At 49.4% G+C, this 21,852-nt stretch overlaps 1 protein-coding gene across 1 annotated transcript in view; it reads right to left on the reverse strand.

Annotated features, from left to right (window-relative positions):
- RASGRP1 (RAS guanyl releasing protein 1) overlaps window positions 1-21,852 on the reverse strand; it is a 74,883-nt gene that overhangs the window by 20,366 nt on the left and 32,665 nt on the right. The window contains 4 exon segments of the mRNA XM_038580013.1: window positions 1,506-1,659; window positions 3,060-3,191; window positions 4,097-4,159; window positions 9,691-9,796. Coding sequence (XP_038435941.1) covers window positions 1,506-1,659; window positions 3,060-3,191; window positions 4,097-4,159; window positions 9,691-9,796 — 455 coding nt within the window.

The following is a 21,852-nucleotide window of genomic DNA, read 5'->3' on the forward strand; positions in this document are numbered from 1 at the left end:
GAATTAGTACTAAACACTATAATTAGCACAAAATAACCAATGCCACTGAGTTCATAGCAGAGAGACATTTCCCTCCAACTGCAATCAAGGTACATTAATTGGGAAAACCACTTAGAACTGTGTAGGAAAAATGAAAAAAAAAAAAAAAACCCACCCCATTTTCTATGAGGGGATCGTGCCACCCATAAGAAATGAAAGTTCAAACTGATGTGTTCATTGGCAAGGGGAGCACGGCTTGAACCTGGGGAGCACTAGCTCGGAGTCCTAGTTCTAGAGTGATTTCCACCCCGCCTCGGGGATCTGAGTGCAGGTATCCTGGAGGCGCCCTGCCTGCTGGGCCCCGATTGCCCGTGTCACCCATTGCCCTTTTCAGTGTCATTCCCTGGCACGGGGAGGCCCTGCCCAACATAAATGGCCAGGTGGAGCTTCCTAATCGGGGCCTATGGTTGGCCTGGGAGTGCTGGCGGGGACCCTGGAGGGCTGGCGCCCATGAATGCATGGAGCTTACTTCCCGCCAGGGGCTGGATGGTCCTGCCACCTGTGTGGCATCAGATTGACGTCAGCAACATGGGAGGGGAGATGAAACAAACCCTGAAACCTGGTTTGTGGTTAATCTAGACACAGGCAGACTTCATCAGCTGGGGCTGAGTGACATGGAGGCATGTGACTCCAGCCCCAGCTCTGACCCTGGGGGGCAGAGTGACCTCGCTCGGGCTGCCTTCCCAGGGGTCCCCATCCCCGCATCTGGGGAACATAGGTCCTTCTAAGAAATGCATCCAGCAACTGGTGTGCTCTGCTTTTAGAGCAAAGCTGAAGACTGCCTCTCTGGTAGGGGTGGGGACTGAGCAGCCCAAGGCTGTCATTTCCCGGGGAAGTATATTGGCCAGTATGCGAAGCTGGCATCTGCCACGCTGACAAGTTCTCTTGTAGGGAACCGAAATTCTTTTGTATCGTAGATGGAGTTTTTTAAGGAGCAAGGTTTGGGTCGGTATGGCTTTGATCTAGAATCATGATGGACTGCTGGGTCCTGTCACCACGACTTCAAAAAGTAAAGTCTATTCTGGGCTAGACCAGGAGCATCTGCTTTATTTTAGGATTTCCCTGAGCCATTTAAAGCCCATCCCAGAATAAAAACTCAAGGGAAGACATATCACTTTCCTTTTTTTTTTCTTAAGGAAAATTTGTAAAAATCTGCAAGCGTGATGGGTGTATATGCATACATATATGTGTGTGCGCGTGTGTGCAGGGTGTCGTGTGTGCCCACAGCATTGCCACGTGAGTGAGTGGTGGGGTGGCACGCAGGATAAGAGAAGGGGAGCACAGCAGAGCGACAAAGATGTTTCGAGGAAATGTGCTCCTTTCCTAAACTAGATGAAGTCTGGTAGGCATGTCTAACCAGCCCTGAGGGGCCCTCCAGGGTCAGGAGGTGGATGGGCTGTTGAATTTCTCTGCTTGTTTTCTGGAGTGACCCAGGGAAGTTCTCCCCCTGCCCCTCAAGCACGTACGGATATCCTCCGGAAGGACTTGAACTCCAGGTAGGTGAGGTGCTCCGACAGCTCCTCTGGTTCCAGGTGGTCAAACAGCAGGGAGACTTTACGTTTCTTGCTGGTGTTGGATTTTATCCTTTGAGTCAGCTTCCTGGACCAGTCACGGGCATTGCTTTTGTGAGTAAACATGAAAGGGAGAAGATGGGGAAAAATAAAAATTACTTTCCAGGGGGGTGCCCTGGTGGTCAAGAGTCTGCCTGCAGCTCAGGTCCTGATCTCAGGGTCCGGGGCTGGAGCTGACCCTCCCTCTCCCTCCGACCCTCCGCCCTCACCCCACCCCCCACTCGTGCTCGCTCGCTCGCTCGAATAGTCCACAAAAATTTTAGTTCCAGTAAATCCATGCACACTTCCCACAAGAACATACATACACCGTCCCTTAGCTAACTCCTCAGCCGAGGCAAAGCATTAAGCAGTTTCCCCAAATCCGCTCTTTCCTCCGCGAGCGGCTGGGATAGCCTTGCTGGTTCCGGGCGAACCTTCCGAACCCGCCTGGGAACCGGGGTCTCCTCTCAGGCCCGCGAAGGGCCCCCGGGCGCGGCCGTCTGGGCCGACGTGCGTCTTCCTGCAGGTCCCCAGGCACCGAGGGCCCCGGAGGCCTCGCCCGCCCGCAGCGCCTCCGCGCGCGTTTCCGCTGATCGGTGCCACCGCCTCTTGGCCTCCGCGTCCCCGCAACGGAGCAGGCCGCACGGAGGGGCCCCCCGGCCCGGCCGAGCCTCCGAGCCCGCGCAGCCTCCCGACGTGTGACGGCGCCGCCCCGCACCAGGGAAGCTCGGCTCGCGGTCGGCCGCGGAGAGCCCGGAGACCCGCCGCGGGAATCGGGCGCTGCCCTGGCTCCACCCGCCTCGTCTTGGCGCCCGAACAGTTACGGCGACACTTCGCGCATCCTCCACGGGGCGACTCCAAGCAGAGAAGCACAGAGTCCACGCCGGCGAGCCCAGAGAGCGCCCGGGATCCCCCCGCGCGGCCCCGGCGGCCTGGCCGAGCCCCCGCTCCCCGGGAGGTCGCACGACGCGCGCCCGGGCCCGGGTGGGGCGCCCCGGGCCGTCCTGCTCCCACCTGACGTACCGACCTCTCCCAGGCTAGAATGGGCCCCGCCTCGCAGCGGGCGCCACGTCGGAGGCAGGAAACCGCCCTGCAAGGCCGAGCGCCCCGCAGGCTCCCAGGCGCCGAGGGCGAGGCCGAGGGCGAGGCCGAGGGCGAGGGCGAGGCCGAGGGCGAGGCCGAGGCCGAGGGCGCAGCGGCCGGTGCTCCCGGGCTCCCTGACGGCCGCTGCTCCGGGACCCTTTCCCGTCCCCCTTTCCCGTCCCCCTGCGCCTGGATGTCAGCCCCTCACAGCCTCACGGCCTCGCCCCCGGGGGCTTCCCCGCTTTTCTGCTCAACGTCAGTCTTTAGGCTTTGGGGACCCAGCTGAGCCTGTCTGCAGGGCTTGGGGGGGGGGGGGGAGCCGCCCTCGGGGCGGGGGGGGCGGGGGGCAGGTGCTCTGCGGGGACCCGTCAAAACCCGGATACTCACATTTGAGTCGTGTCAATCAGGCGGCAGTGTAGCTCCTGGCCGTTAGCCTTCACCAGCTCCTGAAACTCCTCCATGGTGTCCGTCAAGCTGGCGTCCATTTTAAACATGACCCAGAATTCCGTTATCCAGTACCTGGGGGGGGGGGGGGTCGAAACAAAATCCAAAACTGATGACAAAGACTCCTGCTTCGGCGCGTTCTCCCCTCAAAGGAGAACCAGAAAAAGGAGGTGGCTGGTCCTTCTATATGCCCAAGAATACAGGATATATGTCCCATATGCAGAAGACGAGGGGGTCGGGGTGGAAAGAAACGGGGCGGCCCACAGGCCCCGGCCCTCCGCGCTGACAGGACAGGCGCACGCGGCGCGACAGGAAGAGCTGCGGCAGGGCTGAGGCGCCGCCGTGTGTGTCGGCGGTGATCGCGAGGGGCCCTGTTAGAGACCAGCCAGACCCAAGGACGGGGTAGGGGCAGCGGGTCTGTAAGGTACACTTTCTCACGTCTTACAACATACGGCTGTGAAAAATAATGTCCACACACACACACACACACACACACACACACACAGGTTTTTAATGACTAAAGGAGATTCCCTGTGACCTAGAATTAAGTGGAACGTACAGGACACACAAATGGATTTTGATCTCAACTGCACTAAGAAGACCTGCTTAGAAAAAACAACAAAGGAAATGTTCAGGACGGGGCGGGGGGGGGGGGGGAATGAATGACTATTACCATGGTCATACTCTTTTCTGGCTTTTCAAGATGCTCAAATGTGACCTACGTTACTTTTCTAATGAGGAATAAAGACGGAATGACAAAGAGGTCATTTTGGTATGGAACACCAAGCTCGGGCACCCTGGCAAGAACTGCGCTCCGAGAAGGCGTCTCCAGCAGGCAGCACCGCCCTTCCTGTGTGTCCAGGGCAGTTCTGCAGATAGGACGAGGAGGCGGGGAGCACCAGGCAAAAACGAGGAGCCCCTGCTTCAGTCTTTTCATTTCACCCCACTCCACGTGTCCCATATGAACGTAGAGATGTTACCTCACAAAATAGCAGATCTTCAGGCAAAGCCCTGGTGAATTCTTTGCCAAGGCATCCTTATAGGTAGGGCTGTGGTTAAGGGAAACAGGAGCCTCTGTCATAGAAACCAAACAACTCATCTTTGGAAGTATTTGCTAACCCCCCGCCCCTACCCTACCCCGTGCCCACACACACTGTTTTCTTATTTTTCTCGCCACGGGATAAAAACTAACCCGATGTATGCAGCTGTGTGCCTATTACCACCCGGAGGAGTGATGCTGGTGACCTACACAGCCCACATCAAAGCGGCTTATGGAGGGAGAGCCCAGCATTTCCTTTGCAGAAGGGAAAAGACAAAGCCAACAGTGTGGAAAGCTGCTGACATAGGTAGCACCTGAACGGAAGAAGGGGCAAATGACCTTGTGCCCATTCCCAAGAGGTTAGGAGTCCCACCGAAACAACTGAAAAAGAGAAGCCCCTTCTCCTTTAAAGTGTTTTGGGGAGTGGATAAACAAATTTGTGCACTAAATTAGAAAAAAAGGGAATGGATATTCAGATATAGTGTCATAATTAAGAGCAGCAGTGTGAAAAATGCAATATACTCCTGGAGGGGGTCAGCAGACGGACCTCGTAAGTTGTGATAGTAAGTCAGACAAGGCCATGTGAATAATCCAAAATACGATCAGAGGTCATGTTTAAGGATCTGTGGCATTTGGAATATTCCATGAGAAGGGCGCCATCCTAAGAATATGAAAGGACAGTGAGATCCTATTAAGTTTACCTCTTTAGAAATATGTGGAGAGAATATTTCCTTTATTTTACAACCCAAAGAAATGCAAAACCCAAATCCTGCGGAGAACCTGGGTGGGTCTACTATCTTTGGTCAACAGGCTGAGGAATCGGGCGATGTCTACTGTGAGGCTAAGCCCTCCTTCCTTTCTAAAACCCACGCTTCCCTGACTGCAGTACAGGGTTAGGTGAATTCTAGCAGGACCCCTGTGATGTGTCCAGTGAGCAAGCTGGCAGGGATCTCAGTTAACCGGGTGGGAGTGGTCTTCCTCCAGTGGGTGTGTGTAATTTTAAACTGCTGGAAAATGTAGGGGTAAATACAGCCCAGTGAAAGTCCACATTTTAGGATCAGTGCTTTTGATTAGGAAGGAATCTGAGCTATTTGGGTGATTTTATATGCCTGTACTGTTTAAGAGCCATATTAGAATGATAGCCTTGAAACTTCAATTTGGAATATATAATTGTTTTAGACTTGTGATTCTAAATTCTAAATTGAAATTTTTTATTAAGTTTAATCATGGCTTTGGAACTTCTAAAATGATGCTAACTGCTTATGACTTTTATCTACTAGTTACAAATACTATGTAGAATTCAGGAAGGCATCTGAAGCATTTAAAAATAATTCAAAATATAAGATTCATTAGTTGTAGTTAAAAACCATTGGAAGTATTTAGTTAATTAGCATTATTCAAATTAACCAAACATTTTTCAAGGCCCCTTAAAAATGCGTGGTGAAACATGCTAGACTTACAGAAAGAATAGTATGTGCAAACTACACTTGAAGCCCCAAAGGGCTCTGGTTGTAAAATTTGTACTCTTAATAAAATCCCTTTAATTTAAAAACTAAATTTTAATGGATTTACTGCATGTAGTATCTGCCCTCAAAAGCACCTCAGAAACAAAAACCAAAAAAACCCCCACAAAAACACACATGTACATGGATAATAACAATAAAAACAAGCCCAGGCAGGTGATGGCAAACTTTATGAAATAAAAGGCTCTGATGCCTGCCTTTCTCTGGGCATAAAAGGTAAGAGTGAAAACAAGAGGACCTTACATTTCTCTCGGCCGTATGCCTGAGGGAACACCTGCCTTCAATGGAAAGAGCTCCAAGCACAAGGCACGTTCTAGATACATATGGGCCAGATTCTGTATTTTTATCACTTGATGCACTTGTCAAAATTTTTGTTCTTCTTCCTTTTCAATGACAAAGGGATAGAAAACATATTTCTCATCGAAAACAACTAAGTAAAAACATAAAACAACTAAGTAGACATAGAAATCACCTTGGCCATTTATCGGAGCTGCCACCAGGCCGCTCCCTGCCCAGCGTGCCGTGGCCCTGCATGCAGGCAGGCCCCAAGCCAACGGGTCCAAGCCACGGCCAAGGTGGCCTGACATGAGCAGGGGCTGAGGCCGAAGCCGGAGCACACAGGCCAGGATGGGAGGCTCAGGCACCTGCTGCGCCGCGGGGTGCATGTTCTTGTCCCCTGGAAGCTTCAGGCCTCCCTCTCCGCAGGTGAAGGACCAGTACTGTTCTAACTGTACTTTCTAGGCACTGGAACCATTCAGAGCACGTCTTAAAAGCTATTTAACAGCGAAAAACCAGGAAGCATCAGGAAAGCATGAGCTATTTAACTAATAATTCTAGAACTGCCAAGGTCAGAAAACAGAGACTCGGAGCGTGAAGAGAAAATCGTCCTGCTGTGGCTGCAGTCTTATCTCAGATTCCCTTCTTAGAATTTCGTCTTCCACCCTCCACCAAAGCCTGAACTTCTCACCTAGAAGTCCCAATACAGAAAGAGGAGCCAATGTTTTGCACCCACAGTAAGGCAACATTCGTTGCATACTATCAGGAGACGGCCCCTGAGCTAAGCTCTAGAGAAACAAAGATAAAGCCACCTTGGTTCCTGACGCCGACAGGCAGACTGGCAGGGGAGACGTGTCATCGGGTAAGTTAACAGTGTATGCATCTTTAAACCTATGCTAAAAATATATTTATTTATTTTCCTTAAAGTAACTTATAATTAATTGAGTACTGTTGTGACTTTCTATGTTCCTGACACATCAAACTACACTGGCGAGACACAGTTTCTGCTGTTTACTCCACACATCACCTGTGAAGGCCAGAGCCTGAGTATATCACGCTGCAGGACTTACAGACTCGGTCAGGGTAGACCAATGGATGCAACTAACAGAATAAAAACACTTGGCACTTTCTGTCATCGTAGATGAAAAGCTTTTCAAGGCAGATTATATCCAGACCAGAGATATGAGGGATACTCACTCAAGCGATACAGAACTAAAGTCAGAGGAATTAGATTTTCAGAGCACTAAGGACACTAGATGTATATTTTAAGGGGGGTGTGTGTGTGCGCGCGCGCGCATGCAAGGCTGAAAACGTCGGGAAGGCTTCACAGAGGGGTCTTGAATGGGTCTGCTAGGCAGTGAGGGAGGAAAAGGCACTCCAGGCATGGGAATCGTAAGAGGCCCTTACAGAGGGATGCCCTGTCCTGGCAGCAGAGGGGCTCTGCACAGGCTCCGAGGCAATGGCCTATGTGACCTGCTTCCTCAGGAAAGGAATTTCAAAGATGGCCAGTGAACAGGAACGGGGGTGGGGTGGGGGGGGGGTGGGGGGGGGTGGGGAGCACCGTGTAGCATGCAGGGGAGAACAGCAGCCCAGGACAGACAGTGGCCGAGGACACAGGCCGTGGAGGACTGGACTGACTCCAGAGGAGGTGAAGGGCAGAGGGAGGAGGCAAGAGTGCTTCTGAAGTCTCTGGTTAGGCTAAGTGGATGGCCAAGGCACCACGAACTGAAACTGAAAATACAGGTGTCAAAGCAGAATTGGTGGGTAGTAACTGGGGATGGCAGTGGTGAGAAAACGAAACAAGGTTTGAGCATATTAAGATTGAAGTGTCTGCAGTACAAATGAGTCCAAGTGTTTTTTTTTTTTTTTTTCCAAGATGGTTTAGGTTAAAGAGATACAGACTGGAAAGTCCGCAGCACTGGAGGACAGGGGTGGAAATCCTGGTGGGGAATCACCCAGCGGAGGAGGTGGAGTGAGAAGGAAACTGGGATGCTGCTCCGACAGAGATGGGGTGCCTTGAAGCTAGCCCGAGGGAGGGTGGAGGGGAGCCCCAAGGGGTAAGGCCTGGAGGGGCAGAGGGTGTCTACAGAGCCCAGAGGAAGCAAGGACAGAGAAGAGCCAGTGGGCTTAGTCGCAGAAGGCCAGTGGTGACATCAGAGGGATGTCTGAGTGCAGGGGTGGGGGCCCCAGCTGAGGTAAGGACTGAGTGGGAGTTGAGATGGGAGACAGTGAGTGCAGACCTCTTTTAGGAGGTTTGTGCATCAAACTGCAAACCCTAACAGTGGAGGGAAGGCATGGCCGAGAGTTAATTTGCAGGTTGGGGAGACCTGAATGTGTTTCAGGCTGAGGGGCAGGTGTCCTTGAAGGGGGGGAGGTGAAGTGGAGGAGCAGGGACCTCAGGGAGAGGTCAGGCCCTGTGGGGTGTGGGAGCAAGCAGGGAGGCGAGGGCACAGCCAGGGCTCGGCTCCATTTAGTTTAGAGCAACAAGCTTTTCACCAAGGAGTCTCTAATCACTGACACTGTTTAGGACTGCTGGCACACAGAGTTAATAAAAGGTCAACCGACTCCAAATCAGCTTTGTAATGGTTTAAAAATTCTCTGCAGACTCGCACCCCCGTCACCTGCAGCTCCTACCCTACAGACCTCAGCCAGTGCTTTGCCCTGGGAATGCCACAGGAAACACCTCCTGTGGCATGAGAGGTAAGGATGCATAAGCAGGTTTAGAGAAGAGACTCAGTCTCTTCTGATGGCTTTTATTTATTTATTTATTTATTTTTGTGCACCATAAGATGAAAAGGAAGGGGTCAAGGGAGGGGTGAAGGATTAGAGGAGCCACCGGGCATGACTCAATGCCAAGGACTGGGGCTTCAGGTGTTCAACTCTCTTCTCCCACCTATGGTCCATTCTCCTCGGGGCCACACAGGGCAGAGTGTCACCAGCTGGAGAGAAGGGCAGGCTCCTTCTCCACCCTACTCAATTCACACCCAAGAAGGTTAAAATCCAGCAGGGTTTGCTTGGCCAACAGCCAGTGCCTCTGCCTGAAGCATAACAGCCCCAGCAGATGCTCCAGAAACTGTGGTGCCACAAAGCATGCTTTAGAACCTGGGGAAAGGGATGCCTAGGTGGCTCAGTGGCTGGGTGCCTGCCTTTGGCCCAGGGCGTGATCCTGGGGTCCCGGGATCGAGTGCTGAGTTGGGCTCCCTGCAGGGAGCCTGCTTCTCCCTCTGCCTGTGTCTCTGCTTCTTTCTCTGTGTCTCTCATGAATAAATAAAATCTTAAAAAAAAAAAAAAAAGAACCTGGACAAGTTGAAGGATCAGACAGGAAAGCCAGTTTATCCTTGGAGTCATGACTGCACCCTTGTCAGTCTGCAGGGGAGGAACGTACATTCCCATTAGCCCACAGGAAAGGGATTTTTTTTTTACTAGCCAGACATACTGAGGCCGAATGCCTTTGCCTGTGGACTTCTTTGATGACTTGCCTGAGCGAGCAGCATCGATAAAAACTGCCCTACCCAACAAGTGATGCATACGTGTGCGTGCATGTGCGTACACAGACACACATCGACACACACACACACACACACACACACAAACCCACCTCTGAAGGGATATCTGAACCCATTTAGCACTGAAGAGTTATTCCAGACCAAATCAAAATGAAAGCATGTTTCAAATTTCAAGGTACTTCTGAATGAATACCCTTTGGGGGCTGTGAGTCATGGTGCTAAAAGGATATAGGGCGATGACTTTTTGGAGCAGTTCAGTGGAGGAAATGATGATCCGGTGCATGGTCAGCATGACTTGCAACAGTTGGTTACTTCGGCACAGGTTTCCATCTGCATCTGAAAACGTAAAAAACAGAATCTGAGCGAGGCCCCTTGAGAGGAATGGGTCACCTGCCCGGATGCCCGACAACGCTCCAGTACTGGAAGGTGGAGGCGGATGGATGGCCCAAGTGGGGCTTCTTCACACAGCGCTTCTCTCACTGCTTTGAGCACCACGCACCCTTCCCTTCTCTGTTTCTTACCCTCCTGCTGCATTTTTCCCTTCTCCAAAATGCCCATTTGATGTTCATTGACCCCTCCCACCTGAAAGATGGTAGATTCTTGGGAAAGGGATAAAACTTGCACCATACACGTGAGTCTCTGTTGAGAGCAGAAACAGATCCAAGTTTTATGGGGCCTAAAGCGTATATAATTGGGGGGAGAGGTCCTTTCTAGGGTCAGAGTGAAAAATACAGTTTTAACAGATTACAGTTAAATATCTTACTTTTGCAAATCTTATGAGATCACACGGATAGATTTCTAGGGCTCCCTCATGGCCTTGGAAGGGGCTCTGAAATACAAGCTTTCCTAGTGTTATGGGAGATATGCCACTGGATGAAAATAAAGGAGGAAGACTATAGGCAACCGTGACATGTGGAGGTTACGGCTGGGTTATAAGTATCTGCGATGGTTCATTTAAAAGATCATGGTTGGCCAGGTTTTCCAAATCTCTGCAGGTACCAAAGAGTCAGATGCATTCTACACATGGGTGCTGGGTGTACAGATTTCCTTTGGAGTGGTTTCTAAAATCTTGTTAACACTTACGCCGTGAGTGTTAGGGGCTGTGTTGGCTATTTGCAGCCAGATCTGTTCTCTTCCCTTCACCATGGATTGCATAACCCTTGCCAGCCAGCGCCAGTTGGGTTCGGCCATGCAGAAGCATGAACAAGTGATGGCAGGGGAGATGAATCAGGGTACCTCTCTCTCATGCCCTCATTGCTTTGGCACCACGTCCCTGGTAGCAGCTCTAGGTCTCTTCGATGAATGACAACACTGGCTGGCTTGTCCTCCATGACTCCAGCTCCTACCAAGAGCTAACACTCTTAATCTCCCGTGACCCCAGCCCATGGATGGGTTGGGGGGAGGCAATGACTTCTATTTGTTGTCAGTCTGCGTGCAGCATCTCTTAATTCCACCTTCATCTCTGCAAGCAGCTCCTTCACTCAGGCGCTCTCATCTAAGCCACCTGAATCCGATTCTCTGATGGGAGCTTGAATGATTCAGAGCAAAGTATCAGATGAAGGAATGGACACTCCTTGCCGTAGCATTTCAAAGTTCTTACAAATACATGATGCAGGAGGGGCTGTCATTTTCACTCTCTCCAAGCGCATGTAACGATCAATGATGGGCGCAGTGCAGTGGGCGCAGGATTCGGAACTCCTGGCTCACCCCCAAATGACCTAGGGTCACAGTTCACTGAGAAACTGCACATCAACAGGCAGGACCACTCACCACCCTGCCACCCCCCCAAATCCAGGGATTTACACGCACTCTGTTCCTCTCTCTGCTCGCCCTCCCCGTCTCCCCGGGGGGCCTTCCAGAGACTGTGGCTTCCACTGTGCACAGAGCCTCCTGCCTTCTCAAGGATGCTGATCCTGCCTCTGTCCACAATCTCTCCTGCATCATCAACGTCCCTCTCTCTCTCCTGCTTTTCTCACCCACGGCATTTACACACAATGAAACAAAGCCTTAGCCTCTCACCAGCCCTAGGACTTCTCCATTTCTCTGTTCTCCTTTTTAGCAGAGCCTCACTGTCACCAATTTCCCACCTCCCATTCATTTTCAAGGTCACCAACCAGCTCTACATCGCCGGATCCAAGAGTTTGTCTCTGGCTTCATCTGACTTCATGATTCAGGTTGCATCCAACCCAACCCGATCCTAAGTTGACAACCCTCTTTCCTGGAACACTTTCTTCTCTTGGCTTCCACAGCATCACACTGTCTCAGCTTCTCTCTCACACTCTTCTTCTGTCTCCTCTTCCTCTGATGAGTGTTTAAATGTCACCAAGCTCTGTGGCTTAGTCCTCCCACTTCTTTTAAAAATCAATTTTAAAATTTTGAAGCTTCTTAAGTTTGAAATTAAAAAATTTAATTTTTTTTTCTGGGGTGAACTCATCTAGTCCTTTGGCTAAAACAACCATCTATTTGCTGATGACTGCTAAACTTACATCTTCAGCACGAGTACCAAATTAACACGTCCAACGTCCTCCTTGGCAAAGCAACACAGGTGTCTAATTTTGAACTAACTCATCCCAACAAAACTCTTGAGCTCTCTCTTCCCATCACCCCAGTCCAGTCCACCTCCATTCTTTCTCATCTCAGGAAATGACACCACCAACCATCCTCAGTTACCCAGACTGAAAACCTAGGAGACATCCTTAATTTCTCACTTTCCCTCAGCTCCAATCCATCAGCAAGGTCTTGCTTCTTCTTCTTTTTTTTAAATAAATTTATTTTTTATTGGTGTTCAATTTGTCAACATACAGAATAACACCCAGTGCTCATCCCGTCAAGTGCCCACCTCAGTGCCCGCCACCCAGTCACCCCCTCCCCCCCGCCCACCTCCCCTTCTACCACCCCTAGTTCGTTTCCCAGAGTTAGGAGTCTTTCATGTTCTGTCTCCCTTTCTGATATTTCCCACTCATTTTTTTCTCCTTTCCCCTTTATTCCCTTTCACTATTATTTATATTCCCCAAATGAATGAGACCATATAATGTTTGTCCGTCTCCGATTGACTTACTTCACTCAGCATAATACCCTCCAGTTCCATCCACGTCGAAGTAAATGGTGGGTATTTGTCGTTTCTAATGGCTGAGGAATATTCCATTGTATACATAAACCACATCTTCTTTATCCATTCATCTTTCGATGGACACCGAGGCTCCTTCCGCAGTTTGGCTATTGTGGACATTGCTGCTAGAAACATTGGGGTGCAGGTGTCCCGGCGTTTCATTCCATCTGTATCTTTGGGGTAAATCCCCAGCAGTGCAAGGTCTTGATTCTACTTAAAAAATGTATCTCAAACCTGTCCATTTCTCTCCATCCTTGCCATTACACATACTAGTCGTAGCCAGCACCATGATGCAGTAACCCCAAAGACCCCCTGCTTCCACTCCTGTCCACTCTCACAGAAGCTAGGAGTCAGCCTGTATATCAGGTCACGTGCTTCATATATGTTAATGGATTCCATTACACTTGTAATAAAATACAAAATCCTTGCTGCGGCCAGTGGAGCTCCACATGTTCTGGCTCCTTCTAATATCTCACACTTCATTTCCTACCACATTGCTCCTCTTCAGACCTCTATTTATTTATACCTCAGACCCTCCAAGTTTATTCCCAACTCACAGACTTTGCGTTTGATATTTCCTACAGTGTGGTCTTTCTGCCCTTGGCCTCTTCATGTCATTCCCATCTCAGTTTCAATGTCACATGCCCGGAGAGGTCTTCCTTAAACTACCTAAGGTTAAGGTTATACCTTAGGTATATACCCTTCCTAAGGTTCTTGGTATTTGATATTGATTCCTAGAGTTTGATGTTGATATTTCACTGATGATATACATTAATACACATACTGTTTTCTTCTTGGCCAATACAAAAGAAACTCAAGGTTACAACTTGAGAAATCATTTTTATGAAGTATTCAGCTAGGCTGGTTACTGTTCCCTTAATCTTTACAAGATTTTTATTTATTTATTTGAGAGAGAGACAGGGAGAGAGTAAGCATGAGCAGTGGAGAGGGCAGAGGGAAAAGCAGACTCCCCACTGAGCAGGGAGCCCATGTGCAGCTTGATCCCAGGACCCTGATTTCATGACCTGAGCCAAAGGCAGGTGCTTAACTGACTGACCCGCCTAGGCACCCCAGTTTTTTAATCTTTCATGACTTCTCAACTTAGTGAAGCAGGGTCCATATCATGTTGGGTATTTGCACCATAAGCATCTTTGCCACAAGCTTTTTTGCCACATAACTAACAGGCGGTACAGCACTTTTGACATAAAAGATAAAAGAACACCTGGTTCAGTTTGGCTTCATGACTCCCTGGTGCAGTACCTTTATTTTTATGGGATATGAATCTTAGCCCTCACGATGGTCTACAGAGTGGCACTGAATTTTGAACCCATGTTTCCCACAGAACTTGGGAGTGCCCGTTAGTGGATGTGTGACAATATGCCAAGAACAAATGCTGTTCTCACAATGCGATACAGAGCTCTGTTACAAATACGAATCTTAGTGTTTGGATACTTCTCTTAATGAAGGAGGAAATTGGAAATTTTAGCATGGAGACAATTCCATAAGCAAAAAAAAAAAAAAAAAGTAACAGCATGAAAGACTTTGAAGACTGTGCTTAGCTATAATACACAAAATCCACTCAATTGTTGCACAGTTTCTGCAACTGCACATTTTAAAGGTACTCAAACATGTTGTATTTTGCAATAAAAGCTTTTAAATTTTGGTATTCATTTTTCATATGTCCTTATGTTCTTTTTAGTGAACATCCCCTTTTTTTGTTTTGTTTTTTTTTGTGTGTGTGTGTGTCATCTTATTTTTTATAGCCAAAGTGTTTTTCCCCTGATGAGTGACGCAGCGAAAATGCTTGTAGGAAAATGCCTTACTGCACAGGTGGTGGTGTTGAAATTGGTTGGCACTGGTTAGTGTCGCGCTTCCTCTGCTTCCTGGCCCAATTTCTGTAATAGCTACCTCTTGCCACGAAACTTCCATGTAACAAACCACCCCAAAACTCAATGACTTAAAAGGGTACTCAATTATTTTTGTCTCCCAAGTGTCTGTGAACTGGCTGGCAGGTCAACTGATAAAGACTAGACTTCGCTGGGGCCTTGGACACGTGCCCCGTGGCTGCCTTGGTTGAGGTATATTCTTTCCAGGTGATGGCCAAAGGGCAACTAGAAATACTGAAGGCCTCTGAAGCCTGGGCTTGGAACTGGCATGCTGACACTTCCGTCTTGTTCTGCTGCCAAAACAAGTCCTGCTGCTCAGTCTCCGGTGAAAGAGCAGGGACTTTTAAGTCACATGAACAATCTCACAGACACACAGAAGGTGAAACTTGCAGGGGGGTTGGTGGGGGTGTAACAATGTAATCAAATCTCCCACAATTATGAGGGGGCTAACTTTTCAATTCAGCCTCTGACAATGCAGTTTTCATAATGCTCCTTTCCTCACCAAGGTAGTAGGGTCATATTCCAGTATCCTATGAGGGAAAAGCAGGGAAACTGAAATATCTTTGTAGGGTATGCATTTGAACATTCATAGGAGTGATGGGACACAGTCGCTGGCTTTTTCAGTATGGACAGGCTTGCTCTCTCCACAGTTCTTGGTGGCTGGCTAGCATCCTTCCATGGATGCTCATGTATTAGGGAAAGGGGCTTAGAAGTGTCCTGGGTGAGATCAAAGTCAAGTCACATATGGAAGGATTCGATATAGGTTTTGCATAGAGAAAAGTACAGAGAGCTATTAGAACTGACTTCACTTATCTAGAGTACTACCCACGGGAGCTTTAGATTTGTTTTGCGGGGCCATAAAAGGCAGCAGCAGAGAGGCTGAGGAGGAGACAGGACTGAGCACCACGGGAGGCAGAAACGTCTAACCACCAGGACTGCCCATCAACAGAGGCACTCCTATCACAGAGACACTCACGAGGGGGACCCAGAGCACACTTAGTTACATCCCTAATGGGTGGAGCTGCTATTATTCACTCAAGTCCTAGTAATCCCAGGGGCTGTGCCAATAAGCTCCTTAAATGATGTTATTTCTAATTCTTAAAATAATTCAGCAATTTTGGTGTTGCTAAAAACTTATAGCTGAGGAAAATCAAAGTATAGAAAGATGGGATAATTTGTCCTAGGTCAGAGAGACAAAGAGCTGGGATCTGGATCTGGCTCCAGGTCTGCGTGATTCTAGAACTCCAGCTCTCTCCACTCTACTCAGCCGCCTGCCCCATGGCCATCTGTTGGGAGAGGGAATTCCAGCATTAAATGGGGGACTGAAGGAGATGAGCTTTGAGATCTCTTCCAGTGCTAAGGCCTAAGTCTAAGAGATGCTGCTGGGGTGTTGGGTTGGAACCAATGCTCATTTGGAAAAATAGCTTTTGAACCCTTGATGATTTCTGAAAAATTCTTATATGCCTTGGCCGATTTATACTGATCAATAAAGTTGCCCTTAAGAAAAAAAGGGTGCTGTGCTTAAGGTTCAAAACCATGCTTGCTCTCCCCTTTTACCTGGCACCCCCTCTTCCAGAGTTCCATGCCGTCCCCCCACCATGGCATGTTAATCCTCACATGGTCTCTGTGGGAGTGAGGGCTAGCAAATGATAAGGCCAGGACAGGATGACTCACTCAGCAAAGGGAGACAGGAATGGAGTGAGGGAAGAAGCATGTCTGCACCTACACCCAGAACTCCCTTCTTGGCTATCCTTTTCCACCAGGAGAAAGTCTGCATGTCCACTTGCCCTCCATGTGACCTCATCAAGGGTGCATTCCCTTCCTGACTTCATCTCACAGAACTACTTCCTTTTTGAGAGGAGCCGCCTCCCTTTGAAAGTCAGATTTCTAAGTGGGTGGTCAAGGGGAATTTACCTTCCAGACTGCAGGATTTAATTTTGATATTTTGATATAATTGCTGTAAGCTGATTTAAATATTTCAATGAATAATCTCATTTTGTTTGCATCTTTAGGCTTTTCAAAATGCAGGGTGTCATACTAAAAATTCTAATAAGTAAAATGTGCAATGCATAATAAAGTGTGCATATTTTCTCAGTACCATCTGCTCCTCACACTTTAGGGGAGACTTCTGTAAAGGGCTGAAACCTCATCAGGGTACAAAAATGTCAATCTTCTGTTCTCTACCACTAGACCCGGGCAGTAACATATGCTGCTAGAGAAGTATACTAGTCAAGGACCCATCCCACCTGGGAACTATTTGGCCCACAAAGCAAAAAGCAAGCCATGTGGCTTCTAGATAGTCATTTCTCAGGGTGGGAAAGACTTTTAACATTTTCTACCTCAAACTTCTATCTTATGCATTATTTCTTCCTAAAAGCATCACAGGTAAGTGGCCATCTAGCATCTCCTTGTAGTTTTCCAGGGACAGGAAAACTCTGTATTCTACATAGTGACTTTCCACTCTACTTCAACTAAAAACATTTTTTTGATGCAACTAACCTACACTGGTCATTAATCTACTCTGTGCAAGACACTGTCTTAGATTCCAAAGGAGCTGGGGAGCTCAAAGGAAAGCCTCTTGTCATTAAGGAGCCCACAATCTGGTTAGGGAATAGGACACATGCTCAAGACATAAAGTAATGTCAGGTGGTAAATATTAAGAGTGAAGCCCATGGAGAGCACACAGAAGTATGGCAAAGTTCAGAGGAGGGAGAGGCCCTATCTGGTCATGACGGTTCAAGAGGCATCTTGGTATCTGTGGAGAAGTGACCCAGAACCTTGAGATTCATGAGGTCATCTGATTCAGCCCTTTGCTTCTCAATTGATCTGCACACACTTTTCTTCCTTTCTGTGGTTTAATCTTAAATAAGCCCCTTGTCTCTGACAGCAATGAACTACTTCCAAATGCTTAGCTCTCCCATGAGAGCAGACTTGCGATCAGCTGCATTCTAGGCACTACTTCTTGCTGAAGGGAGGGGTCTTTCCTGCAGTGAAGGCTTGTCTGGGGAGGAGGCATAAATGACTTGCTGCAAAAGGACATAAAATATGGCCAACACCCAAGAAACTCCAGAACACAGTCTTTGCTCCCTCTTTGTTTTGGTTTCCATGGAAATCTCTTGATAGGTGAAGGATTTTGAGTGTACCAAAGGCAGAAGGTCAGAAATTGGCATGTCTCCGGCAGGCAAGCTGTCAGCCTTATGGGCATGCCACATAATAACAGGTGTGTCAAAACCAGGGACCACAAAATGGAATCAGGGGTCAGAAAACCACGGAGGCAGAGCTGGATCCAGAGCCTATGGGTGAGCAGAAGCCGCTGGTGGGGGTCAGTGTTTCCAGAACTGAGAAGACAGGATCCAGGGAGAAGCTGACAGACGCACAGAGAATTGTGAATGTGTAACACCCATGAATGTCCCAAAGAAAATAAAATCTACTTGATGGCAACACTGCCACATTCAGTAGATGCTGTTTGGAGATCAGCAAGCTGAACAATAAGTTAATAGTTTGCTGTCGTTTCTTGTTTTGTTCTGCTAACACCTGCCACCAGGCCCGGAAGTGCATGCAAAGAAAGAATGGGGTGATGCGTGCTTTGAACTCTCCCAACTTCTACGACCTGCACAGCTTAAAGCATGTGTCGGGTACCACCTTGATCTTGTGTCTTGTCCCAGCCCCTCAAGGCTGGAGGAAGGAGAACAATCAGAAGAAAGCAAGTGATCTTCTAGGATGGAGGCTCCCTTCCCAGGGTGGGTGTGGGACAAGGGTGGCTGTGGCCAGGGCTGCGCTGGTGGGAGCTTAAAGAACAGCTCTCCTGGGGGAACATGAGGGGAACCGTGATTTGTAGTGTTTGCAGATTTCTGTGGTCTACATACTTCCGTGTTGGCCAATTCCAAGCTTACAGTGTAGAGTGGGGTTGGGGGAGATGTGTGTAGTGTGGCCTGGGGTGCAGGGCTCGGCAGGCCACCCAGTCACCAAGGCTGGTCTTGCCCGGCACTCCGCCATCGTCCTTCCCACCAGGCGCTCCTGAGGCCATGTTACTGCTCAGCCCGCTAACCTCATGCCCTCTGGACCTTGCCCAGGGGCTGAGTCGTTGATCCAGCTCAAGGCGCTCCTCTGGTGGAGGAGGGACCACAAGCCCTAACCCTCTCAGAGATCTACATCACAGCGGCGATTTCGTGCAGTGGTCAGTGCTCTAATTTAAGGACACAACTTTCCATGTAAGTGAGAATTCGGGGAAAGGGACGCTCCCTTGTAAATCCAGCCTTGATCTTATTCCCTCTGGGACAACCTGGTGTCGCATCACCAGGCCAAAGCTGTGGGGCCTGCCACACGGGCGGGAAGACGTCAGCTGAGCTAGGATATTTTCTATCCCATGTCCAAGTGAGTATCTGTGTCATAACTGGCTCTTAATTATTCACTTGCAGTGGCTGGGGGCACCATGACATGGACAATACATAAGCCTCAACTTAAGCACAAGCTGCAACTGCCAACTTTGGCCACTGGCCTTTAGAAGCAGAGCCTTCTCCAGGTGGGATGAGGCTGACCAGGCTCCCCTCTTTCCTCTGCTCCCACCCAACCCCGGGGGGTTGACAACAGCTAAGGCCAGTGACTCAGAGAAGGGGAAAACCTGGCTTGGTCTCATCCTCTGTCCCAGAGGGGCCGACCAGGGGGGCAGTGAGGAAAAGCACCCGTGTCTCCTCCCTTCAATCCACTGACTCTCCATCCTGCTGGGTCAGGATGTGGGGTGGGCAGAGGGGCAAGGGAGAGGGGCAGGCGGAGGGGCAGGCATTGCAAGTGGCACAGCACCTAGATATGCGCGCGCGTGCACACACACACACACAGATAGGCACGCAATGTGCACATGCACAAATCGTTCCTGTAGTCAGCGGATGGAGAACTGCGTAGCCTCTCCAGATGACAACACTTGATAGCAGTGCTTTTTGTTGCACTTAAGTTCCACAGACAGCATCATCTGTGTTGAACGTGGGAGTGTGACAACTCCATACTGTCACAGGGACTGTGGGCTCACTTTTAAAGATGAAGAAACAAGGTGTCACACCCTGGCCGTGGTCACAGGGCTGGTGAGTGGAGGCTCCCAGACAGGAATGGCCTTCTGACCCCAGGCCCAGGGCTCTTTCCTTGGCGCCAGTCTCTCCTCAGGGAGTAGGCGAATGGGGTGAAGACTGGTTATGCTGGAGAGAGCTCCACCTTTCAGCCATCCATAGTACAAGGCTAACCCCCTTCCCTGCAGCCCTCTTCCCTTTCTCTCCCCAAGGAGCCCTGCACCCATAGGGACCAACCCTCTCACTGCAGTTATGGTTCATTCTCTGAAAAATCACCCTGGAGATCCTAACACTCAAACCTACCACTTTTTGTGACATCAACACAAGGCAGCTATTACTGGCGCCGTTGAGCTAGGACAACTAGAACCCAGAATGCCGGTGGGTTCTGGGTGGTGGGTTCTGGTGGTGAGCCGGTGGCTGTGTGGGTGGAAATGCCAAGGCCCCCGGGAGCTCCCAGCCCTCCTGTGTTGCCCCACCTCCCCCCTCCGTCACACAGCAGGTGCTCTCTCTGCTCTCTTGGCCAAGCCATCAGCAGGAACATTCCTCCCTGGGCACAGCTTTTCTTCCAAAGCGCGAAGCTCCATGTAAATGATGACCCAGATTTTTTGGATGAGCGATTGCAATCTATAAATGTCTACCCAAGTGCATGAATTGCCTAACATGAAAAAGAGCTTTTAGCTGTGTCGTCTTTGCTGAGCAAGACAGCCAGCCTTCCTTGGGGACTGCTGCCTCAATCTGGCCCTGTCACGTCTGAAGAATCAGGGGGCTGACAAGTCGTGAGGGAAGCTGTCCTCTTCAGTTCTGTATACTAGATACAGTTCTTGAGAAGGGAATTGAGGAACTGGGCTCGGAGGGGAAAGGTGTGACAGGTGCTGGACAGGCCCAGTGATCTGACTCTGGGACAACACCATGACCTCAAACTCTGTGAGCCATTGTCGGAAAGGGAGCACCAGCTGAACACAGTGTGCAGTCGCCTTTCTGGGGCCAAACCCCCTGGGAACAATCAAACCATCTGCCTGAGTAGTGACGCTGCCATTTGATTCTCTGGTGAGCTACTGTCAGCAGAGCCTACTTGGCTCACATAGTGATCCTTCCCCACCACAGCACCATGGGAATGTGCCAGGCAGAAGCCTGTCCCAGCACCCCAGAGGACACAGACAGCTGCCAGCAGGTGGCCGGGAGAGAGGCCAGCAAAGGGGGAGTGGACCTACAGCAAAAGAGACAAATGCAAACAACACAGGGAGAGAAATCTGGGGCAGCACTCTTTCTTTGCTCACTGGAGCACAATCCTATTGCTTCATTCTCGTCTGTTCAATTGTGGGCCTTTTTTTGCATGTTCGTTGACAGGCTATTTGAATAGGTAATAAGAAGTAAGTTGGGGAACTTCCCAAATAGGACACGGTGAACTAATACAAGGCCCAGCTGAGATGGACAGGTGAGCCTCACGCTCAACCTTCGTCAAAAAGTTTTCCTCAACATGTGACTTGGTCCTAACAGACCTACATGCCTAGATAACCTCGTTATGGTGCATGATGGGGCTGGAGCAACTAGTATATGTTGTATAAAATGGAAATTCACCAAGCGCAGTTTTTCACCCAAGACATTGTTCCGGGCTTATGATTCTCTGCAATGAACAGTCCTGTACACAGCCATCATCACATCACCATGTGTGGTAAAAGTAACTCAGCAAAGCCTTTTGCAACCTGAAAGAAGTTACTCTGAAAGTCTCCCATCACCCTCCTTGGTTGTAGTTAGGGTTAGATTACGTTTGATTGAGTACAGCAGAGGGCTCAGTGAACCGTGAAGGACTACAATGGTTGGTGAACTGTGCTTACTTCCCTTGCTGGATCTGGAGCACCATTTTGTTTTTCTTTTTGCTTCTGTTAGTCTTTAGCTACTCCGATGGAACCATGATTTTTTTTTTTTTTTTTTTTTGTGAAGAGCTATAACCACGACTTGGAGTGGCTGTCCACTGTGGTATGTCACAGTGTCAGGGCCAACGAGACTGTACTTGGCTTCCTCTCAAGCATGGTCCCACATCCGTGGTGGAGTTAGTTGGGGGCTTTCTAAACTCCCTCACGATCCTAGGTATGAAGTGCACCTGCTCCTCAGACCCTCAAGACAGGAGATATCCATATCTTAGAGTTTGGTGAGGTGCTAGAAATTGGCATGAGGACCTGGGAAACAAGTCTGATCCTGACAGGCCTACACATTGACACAACCTTACTATCCAGGCAAAACTGCAGGGATGGGTAAGGAATCTCTTACAGTCTGAAGGAGAGAAGATGTTTCTCCTCTACTCGGAAGCCAAGAGCCAAATAAGAATGTTCCCAAGCACCC

Source organism: Canis lupus, chromosome 30 (genome assembly GCF_011100685.1).
Source record: "Canis lupus familiaris isolate Mischka breed German Shepherd chromosome 30, alternate assembly UU_Cfam_GSD_1.0, whole genome shotgun sequence".
NCBI lineage: Eukaryota > Metazoa > Chordata > Mammalia > Carnivora > Canidae > Canis > Canis lupus.